General features: G+C 39.4%; 1 protein-coding gene across 2 annotated transcripts in view; it reads right to left on the reverse strand.

The window, feature by feature from the left end:
- mRpS2 (mitochondrial ribosomal protein S2) overlaps positions 1–15,986 on the reverse strand; it is a 65,960-nt gene that overhangs the window by 20,875 nt on the left and 29,099 nt on the right. The window contains exon 2 of one of the 2 annotated variants that reach the window (XM_067151010.2): positions 637–708. The exons of the other annotated variant lie outside the window; for it this stretch is intronic. Coding sequence (XP_067007111.1) covers positions 637–708 — 72 coding nt within the window. The remainder of the gene's footprint in view (positions 1–636; positions 709–15,986) is intronic. 2 annotated transcript variants of the gene reach the window in all.

Consider the following 15,986-nt stretch of genomic DNA (forward strand, 5'->3'; position numbering starts at 1 on the left):
AACAAGAAAGGTGTTCTCGGAATGGGAACGAGCAAAAGCAAGCTAGAGAATGAAGGAGTATTGGCGTAAAAAGAAAGAACATCATCAGTCAAGGAAGTTGTGTAATCGTAACCCATAGAAGGTTGAAATGATCCTAAATAAATAAGTACCCACGTTTTTCATGTTTTCTCCATTTATTGAGAAGTGTGTGAGCTGAATGGAGGTGAACTGAGGAAGACGGTTTACCTAGGCTCGGGCAGGTGGTTTAACGTTGCACATTTTAGGCGAGCAATGACGACGAAGGAAGCGGCCTTGGCCTTATGGTACTGCCCAGCATTTTCCTTGTGTGAAAATGGGAAACAATGTAAAACCATCTTCAGTGATGCCGACAACAGGATTCGAACACAGCAAGCCTAACCGCAGGGCCAATTCGCTCAGATGTTAAATATACACTGGCGGAAAACAAAATCCCAACACAAAGAAGACACTGATTTAGACGAATGCAATTTAGGCTAAGCTACATATTCATTTGATTAAAGCTTCCAGGTCACAGACTCAAGCACACGTGAGAAGACATGTAACCACCGTTTATTCACCATGTTGCAAATGTGCATTAACTGCGACATTTATCTTAGGACTAAAGCAGCAATGTATTACCTTTCTCCACTGTCAGGTCTTGTTGAGTATCCACTGCAGTCGACATTCTCACACTAGCTGGACCGCTCCATGCTGAAACAAAGAGGTCTCAACTGCAACAAATACACGCCTCTTTAAAGGAAATAACAAGCTATGTGACTGGACATCAATCATGATGGGGTGGGGGAATGAGGAACAACTTGGAAAGTACCTACGCTCTCTTCATCAAAGAGCTACGTTAAACCTGGACTTCGGGAGTGGGATTTCCAATCCAACTCGGGGCGCTGTCCACTTCAGGAGATAGGTTGCAATTAATGACTGGATTTGCTTCATGGTTTTAAATTCAAAGCCATATAAGATCTGCACCACCAGAGGACGCAGGACTAGAGTACAAACTACAATGATGCTCGGAAGTTGGAAGAGAAGATGAATAGTCTAAATGAAATTGTTAGATTGCTGATACAAGGAGAATGACCATCAGAAGTTCTTTTAGCCCTGTGTACTTTTTGGACTGAAACTGCTGCAGGGCTGCGATTATAGTGACACTTCACATGAGAAATTTCTTACTTACAAGAGCATTAAAGATTTAAATATACATGAAAACAAATGAACTGCAGATCAAGAAATACTTTAAATACATTTTATTAACATCACGGGTCTGTAGTCAGGTGTAACGCGGTTACCTCCTTGCACTTCCTCTATTTGTTCATCAGGAGCATTGCTCACACTACTACTAATCATCATTAATTTCTAAAAGGGGGTTACAGTCCTTTATAAACGAATCTCAAGGTCTAGAGATGGCCCACTTCAAACTAATATAACCAAGTACACTATCAATATATATAACAGAAATCACAAATGCAACTCACTCTCTTGAGGAAAAGACGAATTATGTGGACCAATACAAAGCTCAGGCTAAAAGAGTTAATGTCACAATACAGCATTGAAGGTTTCTGATGAAAAAGCGCTAGGATTGGGAAGAAGGCAGCCAACACACGTGATGGCACAGAGCGAACATGTACCACCTCTTAGTACTATCAAGATAAAGTTGTCGGAGGTCTCAAACTAAATCAAGCAAGCCGGTATTCATCCTCAAGTAGTGCCACCAATGGAGGACAATCTCAGAGCACACCTGAGAGACGCCCACTGAAACAAGGCTCATGGCCGAACTGTTCTGGTGTCAAGACGACACTGCTTCTATCCAACTTTTAGGTCAAGAGAAGTGATTCCTAAAGACTGCAAGAGTGATATTATATGCTTCAAAAAAAAAAAAAGGAAGGAGGGGGGTTCTTGCAAGAATCGAACTACCGAGAAATAGTACTGTTTGAGATGAGTTTCATTGACATTAAACCATATGAAACTACCGGCACACAGAATTCTGAGACCATACCAATGTGGCCCCATCACAATGAACTCAACTGTCAACTCTACTTTAAACTTTAAAAAACTGACAAAATTTTTATGAGTTTGATCGGGAATTAGCCTGCCTTCGTATTCTGACAGGCCTATGACAGTATTGAAAAACCCATGCTGTAGAGGAAAATGGACGAGCTGGACATCCTAAACATATATCACTAATTGTAGCCTGCCATTCAGAATCAAGTTGTCAAGTACAATGTTCAATCAGTGTTCAAAATACACCCTTCTAGTGGTTCCACAATACTCTAGTATTTCCACCTCTCATCGTTGAAACTGAGTATAACCACTCGTAACATGCTACAAATGGCTGACAGTGACGTCCCCCCTTCGAAAAGTGCGGTAGTGTAGCTATCAGTATTATATGGCCGACACGGACGTCTCCAATCGACAAGTGTGGTAGTGTACCTAACAGTATTATATAGCCGACACGGACGTCTCCAGTCAAAAAGTGTGGTAGTGTAACTAACAGTATTATATAGCCGAAACTGACGTCCCCTGTTGACAAGTGTAGTAGAGTAGCAATCAGTATTATACGGCTGACACTGAGGTCCCCCTGTTGACAAGTTGGTAGTGTAGCTATCAGTACTTTACAGCTGACACTGAGGTCCCCCTGTTGACAAGTGTAGTAGAGTAGCAATCAGTATTATACGGCTGACACTGAGGTCCCCCTGTCGACAAGTGTAGTAGAGTAGCAATCAGTATTATATGGCCGACATTGAGGACCCCCTGTCGACAAGTGTGGTAGTGTAGCTATCAGTTTTATATGGCTGGCACTGATGTTCCCCTATCGACAAGTGTAGTAGAGTAGGAATCAGTACTTTACAGCTGACACTTAGGTCCCCTTGGGTAGCAGGTAGGGACACTTTTCAGATTGAGCCCTACCCAGGGAGTGGCGCCCCTGCCTGTGTGAGTCCCAGCGCACACTGACCCGGTGTGTAACATCTGTTAAGAGTCCCAGCTCATGGTTACGAGTGAATACCTCAATGACTTCTACAGCGGAGGTGGACTTCGGTACGGTGGTTATGGTGGAAGAGGCAGCCCTAATATGAGTACAACCTGCTGCCTTGTAGGTTGAGGTGACTGGACACCAAAGGCTAAGGGAGAAAACCCTGAAAGAAAATCTCCGTCTGTGTTAGGCTCAGCAGGTCAACAGAGGGATTACGGAAGAAGTTGCTTTCAATAATAATTCGAGCCTCGGATGTACGAATTCACAATGACGTCAGTTTGGTGCAAATGACGGTTTACAGCCCGATGTTACACCAGCTACACAAACCAAACGAAGACAAAGTATCAGAGTGGGAACATTAAATATCCTGATATTGACAAACAAAACTGACGAGCTGGTCGACCTCATGGAAAGGAGGAAACTTCTTATCATGGGCCTGAGTGAAACAAAGTGGAAGAAAACTGGGAAAATGAATATCAGATTGGACTATAGTCTCTACTGGTCTGGAAATGAAGTAGAGTCTAAGAAAGGAGTAGGATTTTTAATACATAAAGACATAGATGCTTGTAGTGAAGTCGAGTTTGTTAGTGAAAGGATAATTAAGTTATCTGTGAACTTAGGAGGGAAAAAGTACAATGTGATCCAAGTCCATGCTCCACATGTAGGATGTTCAAAAGAGGAAAAGGCCAACTTCCTTAATAACTTGGAAGAACACACTGAGTATGACAATCTAATTGTAATGGGTGATTTTAATTTTTTTTTTTCAAAATGGCGCCCGGTAATGACGACGTAGTGTTTTATTCTCCGAGTAAATTAACCGTAAAATGTGACGAAAAGTGCGGAAAATGTCGAAAATTAGTGAAAAATGGAATGTTGTGTGATTCATGTGATCGATGGTGGCATTATAAGTGTGGAAATTGCCCTAGAGACGTAAAAACTAATGAAAATGTTGACTGGATTTGTGAGCAGTGTGTTCGGAATGTTGTTGTTGGGGACGGCGTTGACGAAGCACCGAAAACAGTCGATGAGGAATATAAAAGTGCATTAGAAATTATAAACATTCTAAAAAAGGACAATGAGACTCTTAAAGTTGAAAATCAAGAATTAAAAGAAAGACTGCGATCGCTAGAATTTGGGACTGACCATTCTTCGAGTGATATACCGGTACAAGTAACAAACTCGAGCACGTGGTGTCAAGTAGTTCGTGGATGGCCGGCTAAGAAGAAATCTACAACTGAATTTCCGGAAATAAACATTAGAAATAGGTTTTCTGCCCTAAATAATTTAATCCTGGAAGAAAGTGATCGCGCGCGTGAAACCAAATCATCGCGATCCGTTGCCGTGCCGAGTTTGAAATTTAGGCCTAGAATTCAGATTCAAGACCCAGTTAGGCCTAAATCAGCGAAGGTAGCTGTGTTTGGTGATAGCCAAGGAAGGGGAATTGCGGGAGTGATTAACGACGAGAATATAGCAGCAACCGGAGAAATATATCCAGGAGCTTCTATCAGCAGGGTTGTGGAAAACGTAGAAGCAGCAACTAGGAACTTCGGGAGCGGCGATGCAGTGCTTATCATCGGTGGGACGAACGACGTAGCTCGCGACGACGCCAAGAATGTAAGATCACAACTTAAACATACACTAGGGAAGCTGACCCACACTAACGTTTTTGTAGTGAACGTGCCCCACAGGCATGATTTGAGTAGAGATTCGTGTGTGAACATTGAAGTGGACAAGGTCAATACAGATATTGTTAAAATTTGTAAACATTTTCGGAATACTCAGGTTATTGAATGCAGCAGTTTTGAGAGATACTCTTATACAAAACATGGCCTCCATCTAAACAATTCAGGTAAACGAAAGATAGGAAATATTGTTCTAGATTTTATTAATCTTAAGATATGTACTGTAAAACAGGCAACTCCCTTGAGTTATAATACTGACCAGGAAAACTAGCAGAAAGAGCCAGCTATACTTCAAGCTGGCTCAGTCAACTAGAAAAAGAAACTCAGGATAGTAAGGAATTTCAAGTTACCCAATTGCAACAGTCAAGTTTTAGGGAGGAAGGGGGTCTGAGATTGCTCTTGGTAAACTGTCAAAGTGTAGTAAATAAACAATTAAAATTCGGTACATTGATGGAATCTTATGAGACTGATGTGGTGATAGGAGTGGAATCGTGGTTGAAAGAAGGGGTGGGTAATAGAGAAGTATTTCCAGAAGGGTACACAGTCTATCGTAGAGACCGAGGAGATAAAAAGGGAGGGGGGGTGTTTATTCTGGTGAAGGAAACTTACTGTTCACATGAATGGTTTACCGATGAAAGGGATGAAATATTAGGGATAAAATTAGTTTGTGATAATATGAAGGAGGTGGGAATTATAGGAACATACAGGCCTGGAAGAGAGGAAAGAGACATGGAAATCTTTGAAAAAATAATAGATTATACTCATAAAAACAATAATAATGATATGGTAATAATTGGGGGAGATCTAAATTTGCCTGAAGTTGAATGGAAAGGAGCTGCAAGTGAAGCCCATGAACAGAAACTGGCAAATAAGTTAATTTGGGAGGGAGGATTTACACAAGTAGTACAAGAACCGACTCGTCTCAATAACTTACTAGATGTATTCTTGGTTAAACCATGGGAAATTGTTGATAAAACTGAGGTAATTGAAGGAATAGGAGACCATAAGGCTGTAATAATGGATGTAGGACTCGTACCAAAAAGACTTAATAAGAGGGTTACACAAGACAAGAAATTGTACAGAAAAACTAAAGTTGATGAATTTGGGACTTACCTTAACTCACAATTCAGTTGTTGGATAAGTGAAGGGAGTAACGTGGATACACTTTGGGCTAAATTTAAAGGAATTATTTGGGAAGGAGAGAAGAGATTTGTACCTGTTAAGAAGGGTAAAATGACCTCAGACCCTGTTTATTATACAAGGGAAATAAGAAAATTAAAAAGAAAATGTAGAATAGTAAACAGGAAAATCAAAGAGGGTAGGGAGAGTAGAGAAACTAGAAAACAGCTAATGAGGGAACTGAATAGAGTGAAAAAGGAAGCAAAAGAGAATTATATGAATGGCATACTTCAAGAGAGTAATGACCACAAAGGGAAATGGAAAAAGCTGTATTCATATATCAGGAATCAAAAAGGAAAAGGAATCCAAATTCCTACAATGGTGGGAGAAGGGGGTGAACACTATTTAACAGATACTGAGAAAGCAAACCTCTTTAGTAGGGAATTTAGAGATTCAGTAGATGATTGTCAAGAGTTGGAAACCGAAACAGAAGATAGAGAGGGAGAGAGACAGAGGGAAACAAGAAGCTTCTCATTCACAAACGAAGATATTTTCAGAGAAATCCAACTGCTTCAGCAAGGAAAAGCAGCAGGGAGTGATCAAATTACTGGGGAGGTATTAAAGACAATGGGGTGGTACATAGTGCCTTATTTAAAATTTCTCTTTGACTATGTCATAAATAATAGTGTAATACCAAAGGAATGGAAGGAATCTATAATAATACCAATTTATAAAGGAAAGGGTGATAAAAGGAAACCAGAGAACTACAGACCAATCAGCCTGACCAGTATAGTTTGTAAAATTCTGGAGAGTTTAATATCGAAGTACATCAGAGGGATATGTGATGATAAAAATTGGTTCATGAGGAGCCAGTATGGATTTAGAAAGAAATTTTCTTGTGAGGCACAACTGGTGGGATTTCAGCAGGACATATCAGATCAGTTGGATTCAGGAGGCCAGTTAGATTGCATAGCCATAGATCTTTCCAAAGCCTTTGATAGAGTGGAACATGGAATATTATTAAAGAAATTGGAGGGAATAGGATTGGACGTAAGGGTTACACGTTGGATAAAAGCATTTCTAAATTCAAGGGTTCAGAAAGTCAAAGTAGGAAATAATGTATCTCAGGAAGAGAAAGTTTGGAAGGGAATTGCACAGGGTAGTATAATCGGTCCGTTACTTTTCTTAATATACGCAAATGATTTAGGGAACAATATAACATCAAAAATAAGATTGTATGCAGATGACATAATTGTTTATAGAGAAATAAACAACATTGAGGATTGTTCAGAATTACAAAGGGACCTTGAAAGTATCCAACAATGGGTTGAAGAAAATAATATGAAGGTTAATGGAGGCAAATCAACTGTTACAACTTTTACAAACAGGAGCTTTAAAACTGAATTTGAATATACTTTGGATGAGGTAGTTATCCCAAAAGATGGCAAGTGCAAATACTTAGGTGTGAGATTTGAAAGTAATTTGCACTGGAAGGGTCATATTGATGACATTGTTGGGAAAGCATACAAATCATTACATGTCATAATGAGGCTACTTAAAGGATGCAACAAAGAATTAAAAGAAAAAAGTTACTTGAGTATGGTTCGTCCATTATTGGAATATGCAAACAGTGTTTGGGATCCTCACCAAGAATACCTAATAAAAGAAATAGATAGTGTGCAGAGGAAAGCAGCAAGATTTGTAACAGGGGATTTCAGGAGAAAGAGTAGTGTATCAGAAATGTTAAAGGAACTTGGGTGGGAAACTTTAAGTAAGAGAAGGGAGAAAACTAGACTTACAGGATTATATAGAGCCTATACAGGAGAAGAAGCATGGGGAGATATCCGTGAGAGGCTTCAGTTGGAAAATAATTATATCGGCAGGACTGACCACAAATATAAAATTAGAAGGAATTTTAGCAGAAGCGATTGGGGTAAATTTTCATTCATTGGGAAGGGTGTGAAGGAGTGGAACAGTTTACCAGGGGTAGTGTTTGATCCTTTTCCAAAATCTGTACAGATATTCAAGAAGAGAATAAACAGCAACAGAGAAAATAAATGAAATGTTAGAGGGCGTTCGACCAGTGCAGGTTATTGTATATAAAAAAATGTGTGTGAATAAATTAATTCCATCCCCTGGTCTAAGGAGTTTGGACAGCCAAAGTAGGGGACTGCCTGTAGGGGTGAAGTACAGTGGGGACTTCGAGGGCCCTGGGACCGCTACGGTAGCTGTGAAGGCCCTTCAGGAACTCTGAAAAGTGGTGGCAAAAGGGGCTCTGGTTAAGACGCAGCAGGTCGTTATGCTACTTAGGATCCAGAACGGGTAAAAAAAAAAAAAATAAATAAATAAATAAATGCAATGTAAATATTAATGTTATACCAGTTGTATAGTATCATTTGAAGTAATTCCACATACTGTATATCAGTTGACTATATTTGTAAGTAGGACAGGATATATTATAAGTAGAATTTTGTAAACAATATAAATTTATTAAGGATGAGCTGTGTGTTTAATAGAAAACATTGTTAGCGTAAATTGTATAATATTGTATTATAGGAAAAATTTTCTTCTCTTGTTAATTTAATATTTAGTGCTTGACAATAATGTATTTTAGTGTACCATTTGCCACCGAGGTAGACACCTCATTTGCAAATAAAGGGATTTTGATTTGATTTGATTTGATTTAATTCACAAGTTGGCTCACAACGAACAGGATACGAATACATACTGGGCCCTTATGGAATAGGAAACAGAAATGAAGAGGGAGAATATATGCTAGATCTATGCATGGGAAACAACCTGATAGTGAGTAACACTTGGTTCAAGAAAAGAGACTCCCATAAAATCACAAGATATAGCTGGGATGATAAAATAGGTACAGTAATAGATTATATTCTGATAGATCAAAATGTATGGAAAAATGTCAATGATGTTAAGGTCGTTCCAAGTGAAGACCTTGGTGGAGACCATGGACTGTTGGTTGCAATAATTGCAGAGAAAAGACCTCCCAAAGTCTGTAACAAAAGAGTCCCAAAAATAAAAACTTGGCAACTAACCGAGCCAAGTGTAAAGGAAGAATTCAGGGAAGGTGTCCACAGGTTGTTGCCAAGAGAAGAACTCAAATTGGTAGATGAAGAATGGGATACTCTAAAGAAGGTTGTGGTTGGTACAGCAGAAAAAGTATGTGGACGACAGAGTCAAATAAGAAAACCTAAAGAAACTGCCCGGTGGAATGATTATATTAATAAGGCTATCAACGACAGAAACCGTGCAAGAAGATCCTTGTATCAAGCAAGAACGCGGGGAAGTCAACATGAAATACAGGAGAAGCTGTCACTTTACAGAAAGAGAAAATTACACGTCAAACAGTTGATTGTAGCTGAAAAGCAGAAATGCAAGGAAGATCTGGCTACCAAAATAACACAGGATGAAAATAAAAAACTGTTATACAGTACTGTTAAGAATAGAAGAAGTCAAAATGAATCTATCCAATCTGTAGAACTTCCTAATGGTGAGGTGATGGGATAAGACCAAAATGTTACAGGGGTTCCAAAGGCACTTTGAAACTTTGCTGAACTATTATGAAAATGTCACCCCATTAGACGACGAACCTTATGATTTTGGCAACACAAATACCACTAGTCTGACATGGTTGGAAGTAGATTTTTTTTTTTTTGCTAGGGGCTTTACGTCGCACCGACACAGATAGGTCTTATGGCGACGATGGGATAGGAAAGGCCTAGGAGTTGGAAGGAAACGGTCGTGGCCTTAATTAAGATACAGCCCCAGCATTTGCCTGGTGTGAAAATGGGAAACCACGGAAAACCATCTTCAGGGCTGCCGATAGTTGGATTCGAACCTACTATCTCCCGGATGCAAGCTCACAGCCGCGCGCCTCTACGCGCACGGCCAACTCGCCCGATGTTGGAAGTAGAGACAGCAATATCTAAGCTGAAAAACAACAAATCAACTGGATCAGATGAAATGAGTGTTGAGATGTTGAAAGCACTAGGAGAGGTAGGACAACAGTGGATGTACAGGGTACTAAATAGAATCTGGAAAGAGAATGTAATACCCAAAGACTGGAAGCAAGGAGTCATCATCCCATTGTTGAAAAAAGGTGATAGAAAGAAATGTACCAACTACAGAGGTATAACTCTGCTGTCACAACTTGGATTTAGATCATAGATCAACTACAGACCTTATTTTTGCCACCAGAATGCTCCATGAGAAGTATTGGGAGAAAGGTAAAACACATAACTGTTTTTCTGGACATCGAGAAAGCATTTGACCATGTACCACGCAGGCATATATGAGAATGTGTGAGACATAAGAAATCAAATCAATCAATCAATCAATCAATACTAATCTGCATTAAGGGCAGTCGCCCAGGTGGCAGATTCCCTCTGTTGCTTTCCTAGCCTTTTCCTAAATGATTTCAAAGAAATTGGAAATTTATTGAACATCTCCCTTGGTAAGTTATTCCAATCCCTAACTCCCCTTCCTATAAACGAATATTTGCCCCAGTTTGTCCTCTTGAATTCCAACTTTATCTTCATATTGTGATCTTTCCTACTTTTATAAACACCAGTGCCCAATGACATCATAGCACGAGTACAACGATTATATGATGACACCAAGTGTTGTGTCCAGGTTCAGGATGGAACGTCAGGTTGGTTTGAAATGAAGAGTGGAGTCCAGCAAGGAAGTTGTCTTACACCACTTCTCTTCATAATCATAATGGATGAAGTTTTAAAAGCAGCTAAGAGAAAGGATCCAACAACTAATGCCCTGGTTTTTGCTGATGATATAATGGTAACTTATGGGGTAAGACAGAAGCGGAAGTACAAACTAGACTAGATCTCTGGCATGAAGCTTTTACAACCTTTAGTCTCAAAATCAGCAAAACTAAGACAGTTGGCTTGATGATAAGTAGAAACTCTCCAACTGTTCATCTAAGAATTGGAGATGAGGAGATGGATATTGTAGACAACTTCCAGTATTTAGGTAGTGTTCTGTCATCAGACAATATCATACATCAAGAGATTAGTAACAGAATACAGAAAGCTTCCAAATTCTATCACGCTGTACGTCAAATACTTTGGGATGAAACATTTCCGTTAGTTTCCCAGATCAACTTGTACAAAATATATCTAGTACCTATACTGACATATTGCCTGGAAGCAGCAACACTTACTGGACCAACAAAGAGTCGTCTACAGGCAACAGAAATGAAATTTCTCCGTTCTTGTCTACAAAAAACAAAAATGGATAAAATAAGGAATGTAGATATCCGACAACAGTTTGGATTGGAAAGCAGCTTGCTGGAGACTCTAGAAGTGAAGAGATTGAAATGGTATGGTCTCACGAAAAGAATGAACCCTCACAGGACTCCTTGAACATACTTTTACCACAATGTTCCTGGGAAGAGACCAAGAGGAAGACCTCGTGATGTTTGGGAAAAACAGATAATGAAGGACCTTGAAATTAGAGATGCGAACTGGTGTCGCATATATGAGCAGCATCTGTGGATGCATAGAACAAACTGCAGGCTCGCACACAACCGCACCCGGCTTGCTGGAGCGAAGAAATTATGATGATGATGATGATGATTATGACTTAGGTCCCCCTGCCGACAAGTGTCGTAGAGTAGCAATCAGTACTTTACGGTTGACACTAAGGATCCCCTGTTGACAAGTGCAGTAGTGTAGTTATCAGTATTATATGGCTGACACTGAGATCCACCTGTCGACAAGTGTAATAGTGTAGCTATCAGTATTATATGGCTGACACTGAGGTCCCCCTGTCAACAAGTGGAATAGTGTAGCTATCAGTATTATATGGCTGACAAAGAGGTCCCCCTATCGACAAGTGTAATAGTGTAGCTATCAGTATTATATGGCTGACACTGAGGTCCCCCTGTCGACAAGTGTAATAGTGTAGCTATCAGTATTATATGGCTGACACTGAGGTCCCCCTGTCGACAAGTGTAATAGTGTAGCTATCAGTATTATATGGCTGACAAAGAGGTCCCCCTGTCGACAAGTGTAACAGTGTAGCTATCAGTATTATATGGCTGACAATGAGGTCCCCCTGTCGACAAGTGTAATAGTGTAGCTATCAGTATTATATGGCTGACACTGAGGTCCCCCTGTCGACAAGTGTAATAGTGTAGCTATCAGTATTATATGGCTGACACTGAGGTCCCCCTGTCGACAAGTGTAACAGTGTAGCTATCAGTATTATATGGCTGACAATGAGGTCCCCCTGTCGACAAGTGTAATAGTGTAGCTATCATTATATATCTGACACTGATGTCCCCCCTTACTTTTGTTTATTCTTCCTCCTAATCAATACATAGTTTTACTAGTTTCATCCGTACATCCTCCAGTTTTCAAAATACGAGGGTCGAGTCATAAGTCATGGTAACTATTTTTTTTCTCACGAAAAGGTGACAACACGAGATATCTAATATACTGTATGCATTTGGAAATATAGGGCATGTACTTATGCATAGTGCCTGAAGACAAATTCTGACTTCAGGAGATTCTCGTTGGAAAGTGACAAAACACAGGACATTGGTAACCATTGTTTTGTTATGGTATAGACAGCAAATACACAAGACTACATACAAAAGACAGGTCTTCACTGGATACAGACCTTCAAAATAATCACCCAAGGTTTTCACTGTGCGTTACCAGCGGTGGGGCAGGCGCTGAATACCATTCGCTGCATGTGTATTGCTAACGCGCGACACCTCTCTCCGAAATGCTTTTACGATGTCCTCTTTGTTGCCACTGTCCTCGTAATGGCTTCTTGACTTTGGGGATTAGATCATGGTCACATGGGCTCAGATCAGGCGAATAAGGCAGGTGTGGAAGAACCTCCCATCCCCACCATTGTAAGCGATGGCGAATGATGGCTGCTGTGTGATCTGTCGCGTTATCGTGTAGGATTATGGCATTGGCCAAAAGATCTGGACATTTGGTTTGCACTGTGCGGCGCAACTGATGCAACAAAAAGGAATTGCCTTGAACATTGTATGCCAGGATTACCATAACCTTATTGGGTGACTGATTTCGTCGAACCTTGAGTCTCCGTGGTGACCTCTGACAACGCCATTCACTTGACTGTCTGTTCAGTTCAGGTTCATAAGCACGTGCCCATGTTTCATCTCGACAGCAATAATGCGATTCAACATGGCTTGTCCTTCTTGCTGAAACCTGTCCAGATTGATGCGACATGTTTCGTAAGGAGTCTACTTCTGTACCTCAGTTAAGTGATGTGGAACCCACGTAGCACAAAGTTTACGCATCTGTATGTCCTTGTGTAAAATGCGCCGTATTGTTGCTGCTGGTACTGCTGTATGTTCTTGCAATTCTGCTAGAGTCCGGCACCTGTCCTCATGTAAACACTGATTGATCACCATTATCCGTACATCTTTGTCCATGGACACTGGACGGCCTGGGCAAGGCAAATTGGCATCAACATCTATATCAGTTGATACTCTGCCCTGTTTTAACGTCTCCACCCACCTCACTACTGTTCTATAGGGCATGGCATGCATACCTAATGCTTCCCGCAGCTCTGCATGGCATTGGCAGCATTTATGCAGCGGAGAACTGCTATTTTAATATACGATCGTTGCTCCTGCTTGTCGAGTTCCATTTTGTGACGCTCTCACTCACACACTGAACTTGGGGGCATGCTTAGACCCAAACTGTTGTTTACATACACCATCTAGTTGCCCCCATTATTGCCTAGCTAAGCCCAGCCAGTGAGCGAGAGATCCCGAGGTGGACCGTTCGTTCATGGCTATCGTTTTCTAGAGGGATTTAAGGGTAAAGGGGTTGATGACCAGGCAAATAACATTTTTAAAACAACACTCAGACATTTATTGACATAAGCATTTCATAACAAAAAAAGTATCCTTGATGATTTTTGATTTACAATGAACTTTCATAATATTTTTCTTCCGCAATATTTGAGAATCACACACATTTCTCGACCTCCAGCCTTAGTATTCTGGAATGAAAATCAAAGAAAAATTAGGCCTTTACTGCCTTTAAAATTAAAATATTTAGCTGAAAGAGTTTTAAGATTTAAACAAAAGTTTTACAAAATTATTAGACAGCTGTCTCGCTTATGGTTCCATAATAAAAGTTACTAAAGGTCCATGAATTTACAGTAGTCTCAACATGTGGTTTAAGCTGAATTTTGATAAATCTCAACATTTAAAGTGTATAATATTCGTCAATTACACCAGTAGAAGCTTTAGTAAAAATCAAAATTAATTTCAGAATTTTACAATTAATTTATTATTATTATTATTAGCAATAATCATTAACCTTGTTTGTGTAACATGTTCCTTTATCATCACACGACTGAATTATCCACATGGCAATTATAATTCACACTTGAAATAATTATTCTTCAATTAATTACTGTGACTCATTACTACTAGAATTCAAGTTAATTATGCCGTTTGTGAAAATTTAATTCTGACATTTGCATAGCATTCATATTTTCAGATTAATTTAAAATATTTTGAAATTTAAATATGAATGTGTTGGAAATTTTCTTATCCACGTGTGAGCTAATTAAATAATAATTTACAAATCGCTTGCCTTTGCGAAACTAACGAGATGATCTTTCCTTTAAATCATATTAATCAACAAAATAAAATCCTATTCTAGTCTTCCTAAACATAAATTAATTAAATTTTCCTTTAAGGTGCGCAAAAATAACTTCTAAAGGTGGCACACAACGATGAACATAATCTATGTCGCCATAGACGTACGACCAGATCAAATCAAATAATCAACAGACATGGAAAATACTCATATTTACACACACACACACACACACACACACTACATTACATTCATACAAGGAAACACGTACTTTTATATACATTATTTACAGCGAATCCTGCCCTCATAAGTTTATTCTTTAATTTTAGGCATGGTCATGTCAACATTCAGTAGAAGATAAATTCGTGTACGGAATATACTCTTTCGTCAATAGTGGCTAGTGATCGAAATTAGGGATATCACTTGGGTCGAAATATTCTTCTCACAACGATGGAGATTCATCTAAATTTCAGAGATATAATTGAAGATTCCGATAAAATCCATAATCACCACCATCATGTGGGTTACAAGTTGCAACTATCGTGTTTGTGAGCCTCAATCGCATTATTATTATTATTCCCTATCCGTGAAATACACACACAACACGTGCTCCACTTACGATAAGTTCCACTGTGCTCCCAAAGATACAAGAACAAGTCAATCATCACAAATAAATCTCCAATTACACAATTACATAATTAACATTCTGCAGGATTTGCCGTATTCCAGACACTTCATGAACAGAGCACATTAAATCTCACATATAAGGAATCTAAGATAAGTTATAGCTCACAACCGTTTAATTCCATTTTTACCCGATCTTTAGTTGATTTTATTATTACTCAAGTGATTATTAAATCTATCAATTCACATGAAATATCGTAAAATTAGATGACTCGATCCTAAAGAATGCAAGTGATCTCAAAATGACACTAGGTTCGACCCTATCTCACAAATTGTACACGTACATTCAAGTCCGATTAATTTCAATATCACAAGCAAATAAATAAAGTGTATTGCGTGGTCAGTGATTTTTAGATATCTCTAACTCATATGCATGGGAACTCACTCAAAGACAGACTACACATCTACTCTAATAGGTTCGAAAATTTCAGTCACACATGTGCAACTTGACTACCATGACACCTCAAGAAATGGAAAAACGAAATGCTTCTATCTACAACAAAACTAATAGATCTACGATTTAAAGAAGAAAGACCTCTAGTTTTACAAAGATGAGAAAGAAAGAAATTTTTAAATGGTACTCAAGTTTTAGATAAGGTTCGATCCCAGGTTGTAGTCAATCATTCCAGCATTTCCCCGGTCAGTCACCTCCTCTTGACCAGATACGCCTCACATTTTAGAAACTCATGGAGACACGGCAGTAGACGTCCCACGATGAAGTTGAGGTGTAGATTGTTGAAGAATTATTCATCTTGATATACTGCGATCTCCGGGATGACTTCTGTCGCGTTCAGACATGTAAGCTGTAACCGAGACGACAAATGTTAAGATATTCACACACACACACACACACACACACACACGCAGAATTACTGAATGTTCTTCTGG

This window comes from Anabrus simplex, chromosome 7 (assembly GCF_040414725.1).
Source record: "Anabrus simplex isolate iqAnaSimp1 chromosome 7, ASM4041472v1, whole genome shotgun sequence".
NCBI classification, from domain to species: Eukaryota; Metazoa; Arthropoda; class Insecta; order Orthoptera; family Tettigoniidae; genus Anabrus; species Anabrus simplex.